At 33.5% G+C, this 24,001-nt stretch overlaps 2 protein-coding genes and 2 long non-coding RNA genes across 13 annotated transcripts; 2 read left to right on the top strand and 2 right to left on the bottom strand.

Annotated features, from left to right (window-relative positions):
- The first annotated feature begins 1,413 nt into the window (after window positions 1–1,413).
- On the top strand, window positions 1,414–4,170 carry LOC111395658. The gene is made up of 4 exons (XR_002702839.1): window positions 1,414–1,576; window positions 2,056–2,114; window positions 3,494–3,642; window positions 3,760–4,170. It is a non-coding gene; the product is annotated as an uncharacterized LOC111395658 (long non-coding RNA).
- A 2,159-nt stretch (window positions 4,171–6,329) lies between these two features.
- On the bottom strand, window positions 6,330–9,315 carry LOC111395657. Its single transcript, XR_002702838.1, has 2 exons — window positions 9,147–9,315; window positions 6,330–9,005 (listed from the first exon to the last, which is right to left on the bottom strand). It is a non-coding gene; the product is annotated as an uncharacterized LOC111395657 (long non-coding RNA).
- Window positions 9,316–9,322: 7 nt separating this feature from the next.
- On the top strand, window positions 9,323–9,745 carry LOC111395060 (2S albumin-like). The gene has a single exon (XM_023021082.1). It carries the CDS (start codon window positions 9,323–9,325, stop codon window positions 9,743–9,745), a length of 423 nt encoding a protein of 140 aa, XP_022876850.1.
- A 995-nt stretch (window positions 9,746–10,740) lies between these two features.
- On the bottom strand, window positions 10,741–18,630 carry LOC111395655 (21.7 kDa class VI heat shock protein). Of its 10 annotated transcripts, none has more exons than XR_002702835.1 (9): window positions 18,060–18,184; window positions 16,127–16,209; window positions 14,266–14,427; window positions 14,070–14,164; window positions 13,834–13,919; window positions 13,005–13,741; window positions 12,702–12,902; window positions 12,484–12,621; window positions 10,741–11,071 (listed from the first exon to the last, which is right to left on the bottom strand). XR_002702835.1 is itself a non-coding variant. In XM_023021747.1 (7 exons), the coding sequence occupies exons 1-4, from the start codon at window positions 18,364–18,366 to the stop codon at window positions 14,150–14,152; spliced, it is 567 nt and encodes a 188-aa protein (XP_022877515.1). In that variant the 5' UTR covers window positions 18,367–18,630; the 3' UTR covers window positions 10,741–11,071; window positions 12,484–12,902; window positions 13,005–13,741; window positions 13,834–14,149. The 10 variants fall into 10 exon arrangements, 3 of the variants coding, with proteins under 3 accessions (XP_022877515.1, XP_022877514.1, XP_022877513.1); XR_002702834.1 differs by having other exon boundaries at window positions 12,484–12,611; XR_002702837.1 differs by having other exon boundaries at window positions 12,484–12,902; window positions 13,005–13,538; window positions 13,617–13,741.
- Window positions 18,631–24,001: the final 5,371 nt, after the last annotated feature.

Here is a 24,001-nt window from a genome sequence, read left to right as displayed (position 1 = left end):
TGTTTTCCAAAAGTATTTAATGAAAATCGGACGTTTTGTTTATATAGTAGGTCAAATTTGGAAATATGGAGCGTTAAAAATTCACGAGACATTAAAATTACTAATGGCCAGATAACACCGTCACTCAAGCGAGGTGCTGGCGAAACTCGAGCGACGCACCTTCGCTCGAGCGACTGCCCAGCGAAACTCCAGCGAGATCAGTTCTGCAATTTTGGCTCGAGCAAGGTCAGGGTGAAACTCTAGCGAAATCAACGCGCCGTTTGCATTTTCAAAGCATCCCACTTTACCCTAGATCTATGCTATGAAATTTATTAAATTGCAACTCTAGTCCCTGAACTATTAGACCTTTACAATTTGGTCCCTGACTTTACAAACATGACAAATAGGTCCTTTGGTCACAGATTGCCAATTACACATTTTCCTAACATATAACATGTAAATGGCAACGGGCACCAATTGTATGTTTCTAAAAGGGGTTTATTGCAACATTCACCAAATGCAGGTTGCCATAGGTTGTAAAAATTAAGATTTAGCAACGTTCATTTAGTGGTTGTTGCTGTTACACCCTTTCACAACGTTCATGGACCATTGTTGTGTTTTTTTTTTTTTTATGACCGTTGCTGTAGATGTTTTAGCAACGTTCAAAGAACGTTGTCATTAATTATTTTTGGCAACGTGCATTACCCGTTGCTAAAATTGAGTAACGGAAACATTCAAAGAACATTGCCGTTACTCAGTTTTAGCAACGTTCATTGAACATTGCTGTTAGTTTGTTTTAGCAACGTTCGTTGAACGTTGCTGTTGGTTTGTTTTAGCAACGTTCGTCGAACGTTGCTGTTAATTGTCTTTGGCAACGTTCTTTGAACGTTGTCGTTAATTTCCTAGTAGTAAATTCAACATTAATGACGTAAAACGGAAGTAAGAAAAAAACAAAAGATTTACCAACGTAAATCTTGAAAATAAGAAAATTGGAGTTCTCCAAGAGTGAAACTTGTATATTATTCAATCATCATGGAAAACATTCCAAAATCCATTAAATGGGCGTGACAAGAAACCCTAAAACATAGAAAAAATAAAACGTTCCAAAAATGGCAAAAATTCAAAACGGGAAATACTAAAATTAATTATTCGGAGGCCTAAACGAAGGAATTTGGCTAAAATCCCAAGATCTCGGGTTGTCCTGAGTCCAATTTCTCGGGCCGTTTTCAATCAACCTGCCAAATTTCAATCCATTTCGACTCTGTCACGACAAACGATAAAATTGCCCCTGGTGCGATTTTTCTTTGTTAATTTTCTGTTGAACACTTCTTCAAACTCCAAAGCTAGTTGTCCTATATCAATTAAACATAAATCATACAAACCCGACCCAGAACCGACCCGGTGGTTTGGTAAAAACTCAAACCCGCCCTAATTTCTTCCCCCTTTCTCACTCTCGCACCCGCTCTTGCCACCATCTCGTTCCCGTATTCCCTGTCAATCTCTCTTCCTCATTCTCTCAATATGAAACGCAGGCACCAGCCCTCAATTGTTTGAGAGAGGCTTAATTTCTGGGAGTCTTCTTCTCCATTATTTCAAGGTAGGCTTAATTGTTTTCTGTTTTTGATGCATAATCGGTTTACATTAGCTTGCTAGCATTTACATATGGCTCTTGTATAATACTTATGTGACTTTTAAATCAATGTATGTTTATGCTTTTGTAACTATTTTAGTGAATCCAGTAGATGTCAATTTGTGTAAAGCCCGATTCTGTTGAAGTTATTATATTGAAGATGTTTATGCTTTTGTAACTATTACATATGGCTCTTGTATAATACTTATGTGACTTTTTTATGGGTTCTTATATTGAAGTTATTTGTAGTTCTTTTGCAGTGTTCTAATTTGATATGGAATTGGAATTTTGGATTGATTGATTGTGTAGTAGTTTGAACAATAAGAGGATTCTTTATTTTTTATTTTTAATCCTTTTCCAATCGGGTTTAGTTTCTTTACAAATTCTTGAATATTTGTTGATATGCAGTGGAGACTAAGATAACTTCAAATTTTCATCTTCTGCAGTAGGCTCTTCTCAAGTCACTTCGAAATTTAGTAAATCTGCTATCATCAACGACTAAACGGTACCTCTCTATAATGGATCTACGACCTCCTCATTCTGCAAACTGACTACATCTCATGTCCCTAAAATTATATTGTTACTGTGCGTGTACTCCCTCCCTTCACATTGGTTTCTGCATCGTTACATTCTAGAGAGAGATTGCAAGAATGTTTTTTGTGGAAAATCACAAAAATAAAGGCAGCTTAATCGGCTATATTTGTTGCTTATATAATTAAGTTGATTGTTATTTCCTTATTCAGTTCTAATTGTAAGTTGAAGACCTTCCTTTTGTATCCCTAACTTTGTTGTATATATTGAGGCATTGTATATCGAAGATAACATAAGAATAGGAATTATTTTCTAAAATATCCACTGGCGAAGTGTTTTTCCTTTGATATCAAAAGAAGCCAAAATATCTTGGACTTGGGCTTTAATAGATGTTAGTGTCCGGATTTGTTATTTACCCATTTAGGGAGATTTGGTCGGTGATTTCTCTCTAATAAGTAGTGTCAATAATAGAAAGTTGTTTTCTATATTATGGTAGTGCCTATTGATATGATGCGATTAGATTGTTTCCAGATTTTTGTATTTCCTCATGTCTTACTTTTGTATTGTAGCTGGTTCGCATTCTGCTGTGATGCTCTCTATCATGCAAGTCTTTTGAGAAATGTAAATATGGGCTGAAGAATGAATGCTTTCTCAGCAGGAGGGCAAAATGCAAGCATGTGTAATCCTTGATGAATATTATTCTGTATTGATAGAGTTTAATCTTCGGGATTTTTCTTCTTATTTCTGGCTGCCTTTAAATGTTAAAGGGTTTGAAGAGTGATTATGTGTGAATCTAAAATTATAGGGTTTAATTAGGGACTCAAACAGTCAATTCTCATTTTGTAATTGGCTATTGAAATTTGAATTTGAAAAAATGCTTGTTGGCTTGTAAATGTCTTGATCAAGGTAAAAGTTTTTCTAGCTGACAGTTGAATTATTTTATCCAAGACATGATTCTTATTTTTTGAGGAGTAGATCAATCTCAGTGATCACTACTTAATGAAAAGTATATCTCTTTCGTGCCTTGAATTTATTATAGAATCGACTTTGTAGATTTCCTTTTCTTTCCTTGATTTAGGAAGAATCTAGGCACGATTTTTGGTATAGCTTTCTTCACATGCTTCTATATATTTACCCTTTGAGTTTAGAACTTGGCCTTTATATCTCTGGCCTTTAAGCAATAATAGAACCACAACTGAAGTTTATAATTTGAATGTTCTAAAGGGAAGATGAATGTTTACAAAATTTCTTATTTAATCCATGCATGTACTACTACAATTATCACTTAATGAGGGGGGTTTAAGTAATAAGCCGAAAATTCTATTCGAGATGATGCTGTTGCTCGAATTTTAGGTCCCGAGCGTCGTGGACGAGTAAGGGGACTTGGACTTGGGGTTACACCATCAAAAGTAGATGGAAATACACAAAGCAGTGAGAAAGTGAGAGAACTTGAAAGCAAATTACAAACTCAATCAGTAAGGATGGAAGCACTCGAAGAAAAGGTTGGAGCACTTCTAAAGTTATCTCGGGTTATACTTTGCTATTACATATAGTATGATAGCGTAACTTAATATATCTTAACATTTCAATAAGTTTTAAATTTTTGTATTATTTTACAGAATCAAAATAAGAATGTAGAGGACATGAATTCACGTACTTTTACTCCACAGGTTTTTGTATCGTATATTATTTGTTCAATATAAATTCAGATTATATCATACTAGTTTTAAAAATATTTTTATTTTACTGCGAATTTGTAGTCCCAACAAGGAAGTGGCATGGAGGGAGGTATTGTACCAGTGGAAAATGGAAAGTGTCAACTATTGCACTGGTACATGTTTGAGGAGGAAATCGTAGGCGAAGGGAAGATTGCATCAATAGACCCAAGTGCAAAGGTGCATCCCGTGCCACTAGGACGAGATTGTTGGAAGGTTTGGGTTGACGAGGTGTACATGAGTCATTTGCCCTTATAGACCAACGGATGAATTTTGAGTTCTTAGTGACGCCATAGGAAGTGCTGTTGCTTGGCCAAAGAGCTGTGTTAGACTTATTTGATGAAGGTACTTTATAAATTTCTACATTTTTTTCATTTATGTATTGTCATTAAACATGTTTCAAGAGTGGCTATATATGTATGCATACACAAGTATAGACAGGCTATGTAAAAAGTTGAACGAGTGTAGTTGTGTCTCAAAAAGTTTTAAATGACATTGTATTGTTTTTTAATTGCTTGCCTGTTTTGATTAATTTGTTGTTATATTCTTTCTTTCTTGCAATTACATGGAGCTGAAATGAGTTCAATCTATTTTGTGCTTGTGTCTTCTTGGATCTCGTCTACATAAAAAGATTGGGTTGGGACTCGTTTGAAGCTTCGGTTATAAATCGTTTACATAACTTTTGGACACTTTTCATAGTTCTTTGGTTAGATGGTGTATATTTTTGAATTGGAGTATTTATTATGTTTTGATGAAGTAATATTGTATATTGGATTATGCTTATTAGCTTAAATGAAGAACTTTTAATTTTTTATTGTCTTAAAGTACTTGTGCGTAGATAGTAAATATGTTTTTAATTCACAGGTTTACGATGTAAGAAAAATGTGAAATAATTGATAAAAAAAAATAAAAAAGACATTTGTGACAAAAATTGGTTTCGGCAACGTTGCCAAAATACCTTTCGTCAACATTCTTTGCACGTTGCCGAAAGGGTGTTTCGACAACGTGCAAAAAACCAATTTTCAGCAACGTGCAATGAATGTTACCGAAACTCTTCGCTATACGGCAACGTTGAGACCCACAACGGACACCTGAACGTTGCGATAGGTCTACGGCAACCTTTTCTGCCTGTTGCCAAAAGTGATTTTTGGTATAGTGAATGTCACTTTTTTATTAAAAAATAATATAAATTTTCTGCCTGTTGCCAAAAGTGATTTTTGGTATAGTGAATGTCACTTTTTTATTAAAAAATAATATAAATTAAAAAATGATATTTGTCACTAAAAAAAATGATAGAAATCAATAAGGTGATTGAAAAAAAAAAGTGACAAATTTAAAAAAAGCTACGAATTCAAAAAAAAAAAGTGACACAAATTAAAAAAAGTGAGTGAAAATAAAAAGTGACAAACATTCAAAAAAAATGATAAAAATTTCTAAAAAGTGACACAAATTCAAAACACTGACAGAAAATAAAAAGTAACCACCAAAAAAGTGATATTCTATTACTTAATTCTATTTTGGCGTTACCTCTTTTAACTTATTTATGGGCCATATTTCTTCACTAGTTAGGTGACATTTTTGTTATTATTTCGAAGTATTTACGACAAACTTTGAAATGCATTGTTTTAATTTCAAAATCGATAAACGACGAGTTCATAATAACAAGTCAAAAATGGCCACAAGAAATGGACATACTAATTATGGTTTATTTCGCGTTCAATATTTCATGCGAGATAATTTTTGACATTTAGACTGTATCCATAACATATTTATCATGTTCTTATTACAAGCTTTCTAATAGATTTTGAATCGCTCATAATGGATAATCGTAGCGTAAAATACTATATCAAACGCATAAAATACTATATCAAATGAAAAAAATTTACTAATAAAAATTTAAAAAAATAAAAAATATCAGATTTGGAGTACGTCCGTTTGTCCCTCAAATGATTTTGTTTACATTCAAATGTTATATGTTTTCAATTCAAACGATTTTGTTTACTTTCAAATGTTATATGTTTTCATTTGACGTAATTAATACGTTTATTAAAACTTTAATCTAATTTAAGTGTATTAATCAATTCATTCTTTTTTTTAGGGTACTGTGTCTAATTTCCTCATTAGAAATTTCATTGAAAGGTATTGCATTGAACAACATAAAACTAAGGGTTAAGCTATTCCAATATCAGAATGCTAGATAGATCTTTCAAGTTCCTTAAAATTTAGAAGTGTCGTTTTAAGTAAATGATAATAATTGGGACTAAGGTCTACTGAAATGAGTTAAATTAAATAGCTTACATAAATTTCCATTAAGATTTTCAGAATTGAAATGTTACATTAAAGGACATGAAGACCGTGTCTATTATTCTCTCTCTTGTGATTTAGCTTCCGGATCTCTCTTACAAAAGAGTCATGGCAAAAGTCAACTAAGTTATTACAATCATGCTACAGTGCCAGAATTATTAATATAATTGTTGACATAATACTACATTTCTATTATTGGACTGTTTAAAACACAGTTATCTTTTCCATCAAATCATTTTCCGTTACACAGGAATTCATCTGACAAAGCAGCATAATCCGTGTAATTAACACACAGGCCGTAATATCAGTAGTACATGAAATAAGAGCACAGAAAAAGCAAGCCAAAAGGCAACAATTTAATAATTCGTGGGTAGCAGGATTGAAACTGAGCACAACCCCTCTTTGGCTTGCTGCTTATCCATTTTGTCTTTCCAATTCCGTCGGCTAGAGGCATCGTCTTATCACTTGCATTTGTTGTTCGTGCCGGAAATCAGGTTCCCTTTGATTCATTTACAAATAAAGTTTCACACAAAATTCATGCGTACATATATGTATACCATGATTTGATTCACTACTAAATCCGGTTCAAGTTTCCAAAAATATTCTAATTATAGAGGCAAAGGTAATTCTAGACATGGGAAGCCATGATTTTCTTGACGACATGAAATAATTAAAGGTAGAAATTCAAATGATTTGATCATCACACTCCATAGCAGCCCTTTGATCATGAATTGCAAGGAAAAGGAAGATTGGGTATAGTAGTTGCTGGTTTAAATGAATATAGGGCATGCAAGGTTGTTTGCCTAAATGCAGGCTACACAGAGCAGAATCTTTTGAATTCTTTGCCTCGCGATATGGCATGGCTCATATTGTACTGGTGATTGACACAATATCACACAAAAGTCTTCCTGTCCATTAAAACCATAAGATGCAAATGGTACACTGGGATCCTGTCTTGAATTTACTCAATAAGGCATGTTTTGTTAAGAAAATAGAAACATGAGAAACAAAATTATGCATACAGCTTCATACTACCAATATATAGATATGATAATGACTGGAACCTCTATGCTTAACCCATTAGATCATAAGGATTTAACTGAAGTTTTCATAAGGTAGAAGTCTTGAGTTCGAATTCTAGAGGATGTGACACAAAGTTGTGAGAGGTAAAAGGGTAGATGCTCTACCAAAGCAAATAGTACTATGATATAACGACTTGGACATAGAGACTCTAATATCAGTAAATGATATGACAGTAAATTTCCACACTACAGCAGTTCAAAACAAATTGTTAGATTTACCCAAATGCGACAAAGAAAGTCACTATGGAACTTATGTTTCAACTCCATTTTAACTGAAGGACAATGGGGACGACAAAGTATGGTGAAACGTTTCCAGTACATAATATGGTTATAAATCAATATATTTTGGAGCTCTTAGATAAAATAAAGTAATGCGGAAGCTAATTCTAATACTTACTCCCAAGGAAGATGAAAGAATAAGATGCAGACATTTTTTTTTCCCTGGAAACAAGAATTTTATTAACTATTGATGCGCTATACAGGCAAGATGGAATATCGAATACAATCGACCAAAACTTTATCAACTAGAGTACTAGACCCTCTGCAGCTATAGAAGCGAGTTTGAGAGCCACCTTATTCCCCTCTTGGGAGTAAAGCAATAAGTGCCACAAACCAATTCCACCTCAGTGCTTTAATTTCCCGAAACAATCAAAGAATTTGACTGAATTCAACCATTATATCTCGAGTGAAAATCAGACCTTCTCTTAGTACGAGGGCCTCAGCATTTTCAGCAGCAAAAGGTTCTGATGTAGGCCGGAGAGATAAATTAACGGTAACTAAGAAGAAACTAAAAATATCCATCAATTTTTTATAAGTGTACTGGATACTTGACAGTCAAGACTCGTTCATTCGCGCACAAATACCAAGAATTAATTCTTAGTCAACAAACCATTGATTCTTATGCAGAAATACTCATTTAGATCGAAAGACTAAGAAAATTCCAAAGTCCCAATTTTTATTCAATATTCAACCAAAAATAAATAAATAAATCTGTTTGGTGAAAATTAAAATCAAGATTTTAGTTTAAGTCAAAGTTGACAATTAATTTCAATGCCATATTTAACAGGCCCATAACATTCAGCCACATATTTATCAACTTTTATCAAAATCTACTAAAAATTTAATTTTAATTTTCACCAAACAAAAGCTCAATGTCTTAGAACATCTCCAATAGAACTTCATTTTTAAAGAGTATATACAATTTAGAGAGCTTCTATAAATTTAGATAGTAAAAATTTTTAAGTACTCCAACAAACTCTTTGTATTTAACATTTAATTTTATTACTAACTGAAAAATATTTTAGCAACTTTCTAGGCTTCATTAATTTCAAAATACATTTTTCTTTTTTCTTTTTTATCAACCACACACTCTCTAATAAAACATATTATATGTAAACCCAAATTTTTTCTTTATTTTCATGATGGGTGACAGCTAGAGGATGCAATATTTTCTCAATCACTCTTCATGAGCAATAGAGAGAATCAATGTAGGCATATTTGTAGTTTGTCTCTACACTTTCAAGGGTTTACAAGTCACGTGAAATAGAATTCTTAATTGTAGGAAAAATACAAATGGTTCTAGCCCTCATCCAGATAAACTCTAAATAGCTAGGCTCATAAACAAGTAAACAACACGTTACTTTTATTGAGGATATGTAAAACAATCTTACTACATGTATATCTTGACTTGTATAATTTACATTTGGCAAGTTATCACACCATCTTTCACATCTTTAATCCAGCCATTAACAAATTGCCCCATAACTAATATGTTAAGAGATATGTAAGGCAGAATGTACAAATAGCTTAAACTTATGTTAAAAAAATATTTTAAAAAATGGATGAGAAAAGTTACCATATGAGAAATTATTTTACTGAAATAGGAAAGGCAAAAAAGGTAGTTACCTCGATATCAATGCATGCCACGTGTGGAATAATTTGCATGCAATTGTTGTACGTGGAAGCAAGATTTAGCCACCTCGAACACAATTTCAACACGTAAAATACCATGCAAGCCTCCGAACTCACTATAAATAGTAATACCCTTCACCACCATTCCTCCACCAGAGATCGAATTTACAATGGTAAAGAAAATTATAAGTGTTGGTGCTATCCTCCTCTTGGCTCTCATGGCCATGGACGAAGTCTTAGCCACCACCGTGACAACCACCGTGACCACCACCACAATCGATGAAGAGGAGAATCAACAATGCCACAGAGAGATTCAGACACGCAGCTTCCCAAATTGCGAGACGTACCTGAAGCTCGAATTTGATAGAGCTGATGCCACAATAATGTTGCCCTATTCCAAAAAACATTATAAAAGACGTTGCTGTAGAAATGAGCTGAGCGGCATCGATAAGCAGTGCGTGTGCTTTGCTGTGAGGACTATGATGAAGAACATGATGGACAGTGGCCGCCTCAGCGCTGAGGATATGGAGGCTATGCTCGAGCTGGCTGGAGATCTTCCTACCGTGTGCAACTTACGAAAACACCCGTGCTGAATATTCAGGCCATTACTCGGTGGTTCATCAATGTAGAAATATGCACACCATCATGTACCGTGTATATTGCCTTGGAATAAAATATCAGTCTGTCTTTTTCTAAGTTGCCTATCTATTTTTCCAATCCATAATCAATGGAGTTAACTAACTTATATGCATTGAACTAGGGCGAAGCCAGACTTTTTGTATTGTAGGGGCAAAAATTAAAATGCAATTTTTCTTTAAAACAACATAACATTAATGGAAGATCAAATTTCTACAAAAAAGTGGAATAAAATCACATTAATGCAGTCAAAACTAATTTCCTCATTTACTGTAGAAAACAAAATGTAATAAGATCACAAACACAAGTTGGTTCACCTTCACTATTTCTAAAGAAAAATTAAAGATAAACATATGGACAAAGAAAAGTTGCTTATGAAAACTCTTGAAAAATATAAACAACAGGGCCAGATTTGGGGATGACAATTGAGTCTCTCAAACACTACTGAAGCTACGATCTTATCATTGCTATTCTTCAATGTGGAAGTATCATTGCTATTCTTCGATGTGGAAGTATCATTATATATTGCTATTCTTCGATGTGGAAGTACAAAACCCTACTCTGTTACCAAAGACTAAATTAGCCTCCCATACGACGTTTTTCTTCGCATTTTCTACGACCTAACTATCAAAATAGAGAGAGAGTTCAGATTCGTAATAAATTATAATACGGTTGTACGTGGAAGAGGATTTGTTAAACCCTAAAGAAGCGTGGGAACAAAAAAGAGAAGAGAGTGAAAAAGGAGAGGGTACTTGCAGCTAGTAATGACAATTGAATTAGTCGGGATTTATGTTAGCTATAGACTGAATAGGAATGAAAAGGCCGGTCTTAGTTGCCCCTATCTTCAATAATTATTGTCACTAAAACTTATGAAGTTTTAACTCGTGCAATTTCATGAAGATTGGTCAAAAATGATGAGTTATTAATACATAATTCCAACTTCGACGGGCGATAAGTAATGGTATTTGTATATAAGCTACACTAATTGGAATCATCATTTAAACCAAGAGCTAGCACGTATTGATTAAATTAATACCTTCAACCTTTCTAAACACGCTTTTAGACAAAGCATAGATCAAACAAATATGCAGATACACTAGAAGGATTCAAAGCCCAACAATACCACTTAAAGGCAAATGGAATGTCAAACAAGACTTTCAGGAAGCCATCAGCCGTACCAATTTGAGAAAGCTTGCCACTATATAGTCTCAGCTTCAATTCTTCTTCAGCTGTTGGTGCCATCTTTATCAAATGTTGAATAAACTCCAAAGGAAGCTAATTACCTGATTCAGTTTGATAGCTTAGCAGGTTTTCATAGGCTATAAAATTATCATAAAGCAAAAGCAAAACTCAACTTCGAGAAAATACAGTAATATAACCATCAACATGCTAATCCTTTTTGCATGACAAGTGAGCAAATCAGTCAATCTTCCTTTCAATTGGTCAAGCTTTCCTGAGGAAAGCATTCACTACAGTTTTGTCTTTTAGAAGGTGTATTACTCTCCTCTCCATCTAATCATGTTTGCATTCCACCTCCAGGCACAAAATTTTCGCCATAATATAAACTCTCAAACCTAAACCATTTGCTAGACATTTTATAAGTGTGTTTCAGTATGTTCTTATCTATTCGTTAAAGTTTTATTGCTTAATGGGAATGACAATTTGGATCTAAATGTTACCACTTATTGGGCAGTAATATTCTCTCTTTGGGAGGCAAACAGAAGTTGAAAATATGTAAGAAAAAAATGATTGAAGAAGTTCTTATCTTAGTATCACTCCCTTCAATTACGTACAGATGAATAAATTACAATGCGAGTGAGCGAAATATATAGCTGTAATCCACTATCAAGCTTGCAGCACTGAGTGCTCATCAAAGATGAAAAGGCATATAGGACTTGCCCTATTTGGTGGGGATTAAAATCAAAATTTTTAATAGATTTTGATAAAAGCCGATGAAATGTGTAGTTGAAAAGTAGTTGTTATCATGATGTGTGGTTAAAATTAATTATTTACTTTGATTTAGAATAAAATCTAGATTTTTCACCTAAAACATTTCATTTCCTAACAAGCGTTCCACCAGGAACCACCAGATCCTCTCAAACAGAGAACATCCGAAGCAAGGATCCTGAGAGAACTGATTAGAAATCATTTAACTCCAGAAATTTCATCACATAAAGAAAATTGTGAATATATAGATAAATTGCAGCAATAAGCTATAAAGGAGTCATTTAAATACTGTTATAATCAAATACTACCAAGTAGTCACAAGGCAAACAAATCATAAATTTCTCACATGGACGAGTCTATGTTTTAAAAGAGAAAAAGGTTGCATCACCTAGCGATTCTGAATCATGTCCATATTTCTTCATACTTTTAAGGAGACACTAAAATAAATTAGACAGAGGGAAAAAAATGACAATGGGAAACATTGAGGACCAGGAGATCTATCTCAGGTTTTAAACCGCCATTAACACAGACACTTGCTAAGACAAGAATGCCTCTCGCACACAAACAAAAACAAAGAAAGGTGTGAACCATAAGGTAATTTATGAATTGTATTAGTGAATCAACATTTATAACCACCATGTTAGAATATTATAATCCAGACTCGGACTTCCAAAAACTTAAGCATCATATATATGAGGACTTGGTTTTCACTGAGGCTTGATGAAGATAGAGCATTTTTATAACTTACCATGTTTTTTTCCTCTTCGGGGCAGAAATAATTAGTCAAAGATATGTTGGATGCTCACCACAACGCATAAAACTAGACTAAATATTTTTTTGGCCATCTGATCATTCTTTGAAGCACATGAGATTTCCCTGCTGACATCTACATCATCAATAATCTTCTACTCTGCAGCCTGCTACTGTGTATCCCAAATTCAAAATGGAACAGAGAAATAAACTCACCTTCTCGAAGTGCATCACAAACTTATTGTGTAGTCACATTTTAATGCTTTGAGAAGATCCAAAAGATTATTGACTTTTTTGAATCAATTATTTGAATAAATTGGGTTGGAGGATCTTGAAATGAAGTCTTTCTTGGCCTCATTCTTATTTTTTTCAGCAGGGGTATAGCCATATATGGTCTCTATCATCTCTTCATTGAACCTTAAAAAAAAAATGGACATTCCGCGAGAGTGTCTCTCATACAGCTGGACTCATCATTCCATTCATGAACAACATCAACAATTAGGGAAAAATTTGACTCACTGGAAAGAGCCAGATTTGATCCAATGCCAAACCACTGAATTATCAGAGTTCACCAAAACCTTGTCCCAAAAGAAAAGTTCAGCTTAGCTTTAGGAGCACCTGCATCTCCCCCTAAAGTAGATCCAAGAGGTGGAGGTGGTTTCAAGCCAACGGGAGGTGGCCTTGGTGGAGAGACACCGTCTGGAGGTGGTGGTGGGTAAGTACCAGTCATGATGCCAGAACTTATAGCGGGTGGAGGGGATGGTGGTGGGTGAGGACCAATCTTGATGCCAGAAGGTATAGAAGATGGAGGAGGTGGTGGTGGGTTAGGACCAGTCCTGATACCAGAAGGTATAGCAGCAGGAGGTGGTGGCCCAGGAGGCGGAGGATGAGGCCCACCAGACGAAAGTTTCATGTGTGGTGCTGGTGGTACAGGTAGAGCAGGCGGGGGCAGGGCGGAGCTGTCTTGCCTGGAGGTAGTTTAGGAGGATCTGCCTTTCCAGAAGGCGGCTTCAGTACAGGCAATCCAGAAGTACCCAACATTCCAGGTGTTTTCTGCACAGAATCATCTGCTGAGCTTATGGTGGCTGCAGTAATGGTTCCAACTGGAATCTCAATTTTTTAATCACTCACAGAATGAGACTTCATATAGAACTTGCTGCTAATTTTGTTATGGTTCAATTTGTTATTAAATAATTGGTTACCAAGCTTTTCGTCATTCACTGAAGTTTGAAGACCAAATGACTTCTGTGAAGAGGCTGAAAGATCGAAATTAAAGAAGAATCAGGACAAGGAAAAGCAAAATGATAATCTTAAGATGACAACACAAATTAGGAAGTAACAAATGTACCAATGGAATGGTCACTTAAGCTTAAGCTAAGAAGAGGGCTTTCATAATTTCTTCCTCATCCAGAGCCAGTCCCCAAAAACCAACAACTGCAGATAAAGAGCAGTGCAGAAAAACAAAAGTCGCTGCAGCAGTTACAACAACAGCAACAACAACTATTTTCTTTTGCTTGCTTGACAGTACATCTGAAGCAGAATTTGGACCATTCAAAGAATGTTCACGAGATGTAGGCTGCAAACCTGAATCATTTAACGGTGGACTAGGTGAAGAAACTGCTGTTGCTGCTGCTCCTCCAAATCTCTGAATTAACTCACGCCTTTCAGAAGAATTTGGCCTGGCAAATAAAAACTACCAAATTTTCAAATCCTTTTCTTCTTTAGAGATAGGAAACATGAGATTTCTTTCCTGTAAACAGTCTACAATAATTTGCTTAACCTGTGGATGTAAGATATTGACAGTTTTACTTATATCTGCTTTGGCTGATGACGAACGTTCCTTGTCCATTGGCCACTCCTCTGAGATGCATACTTCAAGGTTTTCTAAAGCTTGTTCGGCCTGCATCATCTCAAGCCTACAGTTTATCCACATCAATTCAGCCTGCCGTGATCGAATTCCATCAGACTATGAACATTCATTGTAGATATGTATAATGCAATGACATAACAACCATTACTTATTCTACTCAAAGCAGGCTAGGAATGATAGCTGCTATGTTATTGCAAGGCTTTGTACTTCACATAATTATTTAAAATTAATAACTATGTTGAGGTTGTCCCACATCGATTGTGGAATGGATTGGTGATCAATTTATAAGTGTGAAGGAAAGTCTCATCCCTTGAGCTAAATCTCCACCTCACACATCAGGTCTTGTGGGAGACCAAACTCATTTCCCCCTCACACAAACCCGCATCTCCTGTGACTGTTGGGTCTGAGACTTGTTGATAACCTGGGCTTCATCAGCTCCTTCCACAATCGATATGGGACAATCTCAACAAACTAGAAGAAGTAACTTTAATATAGTCATAGAAATGAACGTTTACAGAAATGGCATATTGTCAAATGGTAGTTATATGGACACCAAATTACTTCTCCGTTGGTGTATGAAATACAATCAGTGAGATATCAATTTCATGTCAAAGGGGAGACATCGTCGTCAAAATCAACAACGTTAACGAGCTTGAAATCTGTAAGCACATTGTAACAATAAGAAAATTTTAGACAGATCATCAATGGTACGAGCTTTGTAATAGTTAAATCCTTATTGCTACATCTTTGATAAGTACAAAAAAATTTATTTCAACACAAAAGGATGGTGCAACCTATTTATCAAAACCCACCTCCACCTTTTACTGCATCATACAAGTTTCTTTATGTAGCGAAACATTGAAGTTAAACTATTTGAAGTGAGATTGAAAAAATAATATAGAAAGTAAGATAATCACCTATGATCTAACTTACTTCATTCCCATCCATTCCCAAAATGAAGAATAAGTGAAGGCAAAAATGAATTTTGGAGTGAAATGCTGTCATTTATCTTTCATGAACACACTAACTATAGTCTCTACCAAAAAGGAAAATAAATTTCCCTCCACAGTATCAAATGCATGTTGGTATTGGTTGGGTCCAACACAAAGACAACACTTAGAGTAGTTTAATTGTCCAACTCACTACCCCCTTGATTGGTATTCAGTATGAGCACATGAAGTATTAGAAGACTCCTCAACCAATAAGGCACATATAGAATACACAGAACCTCTTGGAAAGATTGGTTATAACAGTTTGTTTATTCCAAATATTAATTCTAAATAGGCCGTATGTCGCTCAGACAGTAAATAGACTTGTAATTTTATTTAAGTCCACTAGTAGAAAACTGAAATAACCAATCATGGTCAGCACGAAGGATCTAAATGAAGTATGTTATTTTTATACCTGTGTTTCAAAACCATTTAACGAAGTTCCATTTCTTTCTGCAAAAGGAGGGTGTATGAAAATTTCAATTGAAATGTTAGATTCATTTATATGAGAGATGACTATGGTACTAAAATAAACACAGCACATAAGGTTTATTGGCCGCAAAAGCAATAATTATAACTACATCATAGCTTTCACCATCTCCTAGAACTAAATTTGTAAATGGAAACAATTCAGCCAAAAAGAGATGGCGACTAAGATAAAGAATCTGTCATAAGCAATGAAGTTGAATAAGATAAGCAATTATCTCAAAATTTAGCAAAGCATTGAATAAAATGCATTTATGTACATAAATTGAAGTCAAACAAGAGTAACAGCTCAGTACCGTCTCCTGATTTATCTCCCCGGAGTTGATTAGATAAGCCAGTACAGGTTCTTGAGCCTCCCACTTGCTTTCCCCACGTGGCGCTACCAAAGTGGAAGCAGAACAACAAAAGTTATGAAATAAACAACAGTTATACTCATCATTTATTGAATAATGGTCATCTCAATTGTATCCGATGTCTTTCATGTCATCAAGAGAACAGACTTAAAAGAAAGAAAGAAATACTTAACACCTGTATTTATAATAGCCTAAATGCCAAAATGTGCCTTTTAAGGTCAAGTATTTACAGCATTTTTCAGTAACCCTATTCAATTTTCTAGAAGTTCAGTTCTCAAATGTTCTAAGATCAGACTTTTTCGACAAGAATCTTCAAGGCCCTCCTCAAGAATTCAACGCAAAAGCTCTAAAGTGTATTCATATCACGCTTTTATAAGCAAAATGCCAAGAAGCTGAACAAAACCTAAAAATAGGATCGTGAAACACACCCAAAAAGACGATAAATTCTTGAATTGTGATCAGGTGAAGCGGTGGTGGAAAAACTTGGAGGTTTTTGGGTAGGGCCCCACAGATTGATAGAGAGAAAGTTTGAAGAGCCGTGCTATAGAAAGAAGAATTATTCATGTTTGAATTATTACTCTGAAAAATGGGATGGGAGAATCCTTCAGTTGATCGAGGAAAATTCTTGTCAGCAAAAATAATTTTTGTGAATAAAGCCCCTTGCTTGAACAATTCCTTGGCAAGGGTTTACTGATTTTTTTGGCAGTCTATCTGTTTATTCAAAAGCTTCTGCAATTTTTGTTAGCTCTATTTTTCTATTCTTTATTTTTTTCTTATATTTTCAATTTTTACTTTGTTATTCCATTTTTATCTTTTCGATGTTTTTACGGTAAAAGAAAACTTGAAAGGAGGAAGAAGCGGAGAGAAGAATCCAAATTTCTTTCGTTTTTTACAAACATATCGACTACAAGTATGAGCACACTCAAACATGTATTCCAACTAAATCTTGGATGTAAAATTATGAGTATAGACATTGGACCATAACATGTCGGGACTTAGAGAAACTTTGCAACAATACGCAACTTACAAATATTGTACTCATGGAACAATGCAGGTGATTTTGCAAAACCAAAAGTCATATATGATCAGTCTAAAAACAGCACTCTCTTTTGACAATTTCTATCAATATTGGATTCCATCTTGCAACATTAGTACATTCGATTTTATCATGTGTACTATTGCCTGATAGTGTCCATAGTACCTTAATAATATTTAATACCATGATCTAAAAGTTCATTTATATATTCCATGTGCTGCAGTTTTTATATTTCTACAACGCATAATAAATATGTTAGTCTATTTTGCTTGAGACGTATTGCCATTTGGATACGTCTTTGGGATTCTGATCTCCAAAAGTACGTCGTTTTTCACATTCGCTTCCAATCTTCTCCAATCCGAGTTCTCAGGAAGTTCAAGCCTACGAACATATCCATGTTCCCACCAATGACTGCTTCTCCAGTCCTTTTTCCTGGGATCTTTGTGTTGCCTCCATTGCCCACTAATCTCCAAAACCTTTCCACCTTCAACACAAACTTGAAGGGTATTATTGCCTACTCCCGATCCTGCTATAACAAATTAGCATCTTTAGAAGGAAATTCTCCATTCTACTGATCAAGGTAATAGAGAAAAACGATTTTTGTAGCCGACCCTAAATTATTGAGAAAAATGAAAAAAAAAAAATGCTGTGGAGTCTCACAAAAATATGTTTGGCCGAGCTTATATTCTTTTCTTGACGGTTCTTGAATTTAACCTACGCTAACATGCTCCATCCATCAATCCCATTGAACCATAAAATCCAAGAAAAAAGCCTATTCAAGAGCCAATTTGAAAGGTTCGACTGGATATGATTAGTTAAAACTTTTAAGAACACTCTCACCAGATAGGTCAGCTTTCAGAACACAATCGGCATCAGTTTGGAACCAAACCACACTGCGCTGACCAGAGCTATTGAGATTGGGCAGCAACTCGTCAGAATCAAACTCCCACAGAGGAAACGCATCAGACGGATCAAAGAATTTTCCGAACAACAACGGGCTGAACAGAGATCTTTCGTCGAACACCTTATGGACAGGCGGATTTTCCTTCCCCATGATGGCTGCAAACGCTTCTTCTTTCAGCGGATGACACCATTTTTGTGGGTTTTGATCTTCAAATTGAATCTCCAGTTGTCTGCAACTGGTCATCGACGATTAGAAAACTTAAATTTCTGCAGAGAGAGAGCTTGAGATTTCTATACATTTTATAATGGGCCTTCAAAAAGTAGAAGAATATATTCCGCGGGGATCCGTGGATGGTTGTAAATATCAGGGAATCTAATTCTCTTCTAGAAGTGCCCATAAATTATCAGAAAGAAAGAAATGGAGTCGAATTGATTGGGCACGGGAAAATTCCATTCCCCGGAAACTAGTGTCAGTTTCTACTGATTGACATGTGCCTTTTTCTGAAGGCGTGTCTTTTAAGATTTTTTTAAGGAAAAATTAGAGTTGTCGGTACTCATGAGTGTTTCACTCATCATATTAATGCAATAAAATTTTTAATATTTCGTTTAATTCTTAAAATTTTAGAACGTTTTGATTTATATTTTCGAGTTGTCTTATATGTTAGGTAAATTGATGTGTATAATGCGAAATTTGTTCAAAATAGTGATATTGGCATGAATCGGGAAAAATATGTTAATTTAGTGAAACTTGATGATTGGAGGCTAACTTGAAGGAAAGAAGTGAATAACGACGAAAAATGGTGAAATCCAAAGTTTGAGAACTCAATTGCAATTTTTAATAGTTGATTCGGATCACAAAATGATAATTGATAGTGCTATGAGTCAATAGGATACAATTTGAAATAATAATGAGTGAAATATGATTAAAATATTTTCACAAATTAATTTTTCACCGCACAAGTATGTTCCAAGTTTTTAGCAAAGATTGAGACCCATTTTTGATTTATTAAACATTCAAATTGGAAAAAGCTATCCAGAGTAAAGTTGTAGTCATTTGAATTATCTTTCCAACGCATTTTAAATCATCTCGACCAAATATCGAGAGAAAAAGTTATGATAAAAACACTAAAACTGTGCAGTGCAACTGAAGATGACACGAGTGCCTAGGCGCTATCCCTCAACTCCGAAGCGCCACATTACTGATTTTTTTCCGAAGTCAGCGTCAAAGCGTAACACCTAGCGACCGCACCGCGTACAATTAGGATTTTTCAAGTTTAATTCATATTTTAAAAGCCCAATTTCAATCCAACTCTTTGAAGGACTTCAAGAAGGCTTTTCAAAGATAATTCAACCAGGTAAGAAGGAGAAAATCGATCAAGACATCAAGAGGAACATTAAGAAGGGAAATTAATTCAAGCTTCAAAAGAACTTTTATTCTTCTCCCTCTTTATGTTATTAATCATGATTTGTTGAATTCTTTCTTCGACCATGAACTAAACTCCTCATCTAGGGCTTGATGTAATCAAAACTTGAGAATATAGTTTGATTTATCTTAGTTATTTCTATGAATTTTTCCAATTCTATTTATTTGTGTTATTGGTTTAATGCTTTCAATTAATTATCTACTAATTGAATGATTTGATGCTAGTCAATTTCGACACTCAAGAGAGGAAAATTTAGCCATGATCTAAGAATGACACAACCTATAAATTTTAGGTTTCGAGAGAAAGTATAAATCTTTTGAAGAATAATCCACTTAATAACCACGAACTTGATAATTTGTAGATTTTAGTTTGGAATTGAGATATTGGAATTGAAATATGAGATAGTTTTTACTCGGCACTTCGAATAAAATTACATTAGGTTCTTGCTTATAAACTTTGGAATATTGATTAGAAATAATTATATAATTGAGAATCATATTTGATAGTTATGTGAAATCATAACCTGGGCTTTCTCATCTTGATTATTCTTCTATCGTGCATTTATTTGTTGAATTCGTTACCATATCCATCATTAGATTAGTTTAAAACCATAGATCCTATAATTTGATTTTCTAGATAAAATAAGAGCTATTCAATTATAGTAATTAGTATAAAATTGATATTCAATCCTTGTAGGTTTCGATATCCGTACTTGATCTTATATTACAAAACTTGACATTGTACACTTATGGTATATTTGTTGGGAATTTACTTAATCATGAATAGTAGAAAATAAAATAATTTCAATTCCTACCAAAAATCTACTTTGTGTTCGGATAAAAACTGTGATATGAATTATACCTTTTTTGAAGATTCTGCAAACCCTTTTGCTGATATTGTAACATGAACAGTCACAATCCGCAATACACGGTTGTCTAATTGTCAAGTTTCAAATGGAAATCTACACGGGGATCAAGATTGAGAGAATTATGATTTTCCTTTCTCATGTTAGCGAGAATAATTATGTTCTCTTATGGTTTTTCAAATCTTAGAAAATCCAGAGCCACACTACGTGAAAGATTGAGCTATTACTATTTTTTCCCTTTGTTTTATCCTCCTTAGGTGAAGTCCGAGCCTTCATCAAAATAAAAAATTGAAAGAAGTAACAATGTATATTACATCGAAGGTTTTGGCGAGCTTCAATGGTTCTAATGTTCGATAGATAATGAGTCCACCTTTAATTGCCCTTCTAGAGTTATCATATGCAGAGTAACAAATATGGGAGAAGGCAACAAAGTATCCTAGAGAATGTTGAGAGCGTGAATAGTATATAAGGAAAAAAACTTGTACTGACCAATACATTGGAGACAATGTGATTATTTATATAAGTAATGTGGAGGACCCTAATGTGCCTCTTATTATAAATGTTTGAGATTGAAAATTAATAACAAATATTTAAGTCCAATTAATAATCTTGTTATTTAAGTCGATTTTATTTATTTAGGGTTTTCATTCATTTATTTATTTCTCTATTTATTTTGCCCACGAAACGAGCCTTAAAATGGGTCAAATTGACATGTTGGTAATATAGGAGAGATTTTTATATTTTCTAAAATAAAAAGATTGTTGGCATATTCTATTTTCTAGATACAGACTCCTAAACTTTTGCTATATTTAAAAATTATCTTGTATAAAAATTTAAACTTTTGTTCAGCAAACTTTTTAAATCTATTTATAAATAGGTAAACTTTATTTATGTTTTATTGAATCCACGGGTAGTACCTAGTTATCTCGTGAGAGGATTGATTTGCACCATCTACTGGCACAAAAAGTTAAATTTTTCATTTGTGGAAACAAAACAAGCTAGATCGAGAAAAGAAGTATAGTTTGATGGATCTACTCAGTTGCTCATTCGAATAAAAGGTAATGTAATTTAGAATAACCTATAATCTGTAAAGAATTTATGTTTGTGTGAAAGGCTTTTTAGGAAATATGTGGTTAAAAATTAAGAAAACATTATGGAAAACGTGAATTGAGTGTGGAAAAAAGTGATTTTCAAACAAGGCTAAAGCTTATGTTTAATTCAAAACTTTTCAAGATGACGTAAAAGTAGTGAAAAATCAAATGAACAAAAATGATTAAACCCCCGTTTGTTTCTCATTTTTGCCCATTAAAGTGAAAAATAACCGTTATTCATCACATCAAGCCACCATATTTGACTTTCTATATTTTGTGTGGGGTCCGTAACGACTATATTTTTCATTCTCATTTTTATATTAATTTGTACCAAACGAGCTAAGTCACATTTATTTAAAGTGACACTTAAAACAATAACTCCATCAAATTTTTGTAAGACTTCATATAGATTTAGCATAGTCTAATAGGGTGTAATCTATAATGTTTATTGCAAGGTAAATTTTATGATGGAGTGTGAAGTACTTATGTATTCTATATAATGTATGAATAAAAATTGATTTGACCATATGTTTTGGTATAGTCATTGTTAATTAAATGAAAATGCACTGTTGGTCCCTTGATATCTCGTAAATAACCACCTTAAATACATCTATAATAATAAAAAGGTAAAGGATAAAAAAAAAAATGAACATAAATTTTTAAATGAAAACATATATATTCGGCTTCATCATCTCTCAAGTTAGAGAAGAGCCGTCCACGAGTCTTACACCTTGTCTTCATTTGGTATCTAATACACACGGCAAAACCGTTTTAGTCTTGAATTTTATTCGGTATTCTCACGATCTCCAATTTCATAATGAATTTATCGTAAAATGTAGAACCATTTCGCTACCTTGTCTGACTACTGTATAACAAATTATTAATAATTGATAACATTATTTTTTATCCATATATTTCGTGAAATATATTTCCTGGGCTAAAAACCAAAAAATCAAACAAACCGAATTGACTCAAGTCAGTTCATGTTGGTTCAACATGGGTAATTGATTTAGCTTGATATTCGTTTAAAAAAAATTATGGTGGGTCGGTTCAATTATGATTTGAAATTTCAAACTATTAAGAATAATCGAACCAACCCAATCTATTTACGTGTTCACCTTTTTTTTTAAAATTTAATTAAAATCAAAATCAAAAGATAAACCCTAATCTCATAACTATATATTGATTCCCTCCGGTCTATGAAGTTGCTGATAAGTAATGACAATGAGAATTTCCTTTCACAAGCTTCATATGTTATATTTAACATTTTTCCAATTCAGTTTCACCATGCCACCCAATATGATTTTATTTCACTATGGCCGCGCAATTTCTTTTTACCATTTTCACTACTTTTAAAAGGGGTAAAATGGTAATTTTGTATATATAATATAAATTTTAAAAAGATAAAAGTTTTTTAAAAATAAGTTTTTATTTTATTTGTCTAAGTAACTTTTTTAAAATAATTTTTTATTAATTTTTAAAGGAATTTTTTTTTAAATAACTTTTATTTTAATTTTATATTTTAAATATTTATTTTATATTGTAAAGTTACCATTTTACCCTTTTTAAAATTAGTGAAAATTGTAAAAAAAGTTAGGTGGCCATGGTGAAATATTACATAAAATTAGGTAGTTATGGTGAAATGTTATAGAAAATTGGGCGGCTATGGTGAAATAAAATCAAATTGGATGACTATAATGACACTAAATATAGATTTGGATGACCATGGTGAAACAAAATTAAATTAAGTGATCATAATAATATCAAGTATAAAGATGGGTGATCATTAAAAAATTTAACCCGTTGTTTTTAATATACTTAAGTTTTGTTGGAAATGAATGTCAAATATTTTGGGAGTCTACTATTCCTAATAACCGGCTTTCATTATAGCATTTACACAACTAGTCACTGTCACGTGGGCTGCACAAATTTTGTATTTATCGTATTTTTATTAGCGTATGAATTTTAATTTTTTTGAAAGTTTTGAAGTAATGTCTAGAAATATTTCCATGATATAAGAAAATTATTGTAAATTATTTTTACAATTGTAACAGTATTGTGTCATTTAGAAAAAATATGATTGTATATTTTATACTTGAATAAGAAATATAAGAGGTTATACAAACTATTTTGTTTGTATTATTTGATAGTGTTGATATGATTGAGTTGAATGTGAAGATTATATTTCTAAATTTTATGTAATTCAATATTATAAAATTGTAGATTGAGCACAAAATTATAAATCGACTTGTATATTCATATGCGTTTTATATTTTGTCTTTCATATATTTTAATATTTATTTTATGCTTATATCGAAAAAAATAAAAATCTAATTTTTTTTCTGACATTCGGTTTGGGTAAGTGAATGTATGGTGTACTGCATTCTCGATATTTGTAAATGTAAAAATTGGTATATAAGGTAAGCTACAAATACGGTAGGTAACATATATGGTAAGCTGCAAATACGATAAATTGCCTACATATCCGATAAGCTGGAA

Source organism: Olea europaea, chromosome 6, assembly GCF_002742605.1.
Source record: "Olea europaea var. sylvestris chromosome 6, O_europaea_v1, whole genome shotgun sequence".
NCBI classification, from domain to species: Eukaryota; Viridiplantae; Streptophyta; class Magnoliopsida; order Lamiales; family Oleaceae; genus Olea; species Olea europaea.
Note: the sequence above shows the minus strand (reverse complement) of the source record. Positions and strands in the feature narration are given on the sequence as shown.

Excerpts from the sequence above, each read along its gene's own strand:
- LOC111395060 (XM_023021082.1), top strand. The coding sequence starts at position 9,323 with ATGGTAAAGAAAATTATAAGTGTTGGTGCTATCCTCCTCTTGGCTCTC.
- LOC111395655 (XM_023021745.1), bottom strand. The coding sequence starts at position 18,366 with ATGACCAGTTGCAGACAACTGGAGATTCAATTTGAAGATCAAAACCCA. Across the intron at positions 17,749-18,059 it reads TCTGAAAGCTGACCTATCTG|CAGGATCGGGAGTAGGCAAT; the intron begins GTGAGAGTGTTC and ends AATTTGTTATAG.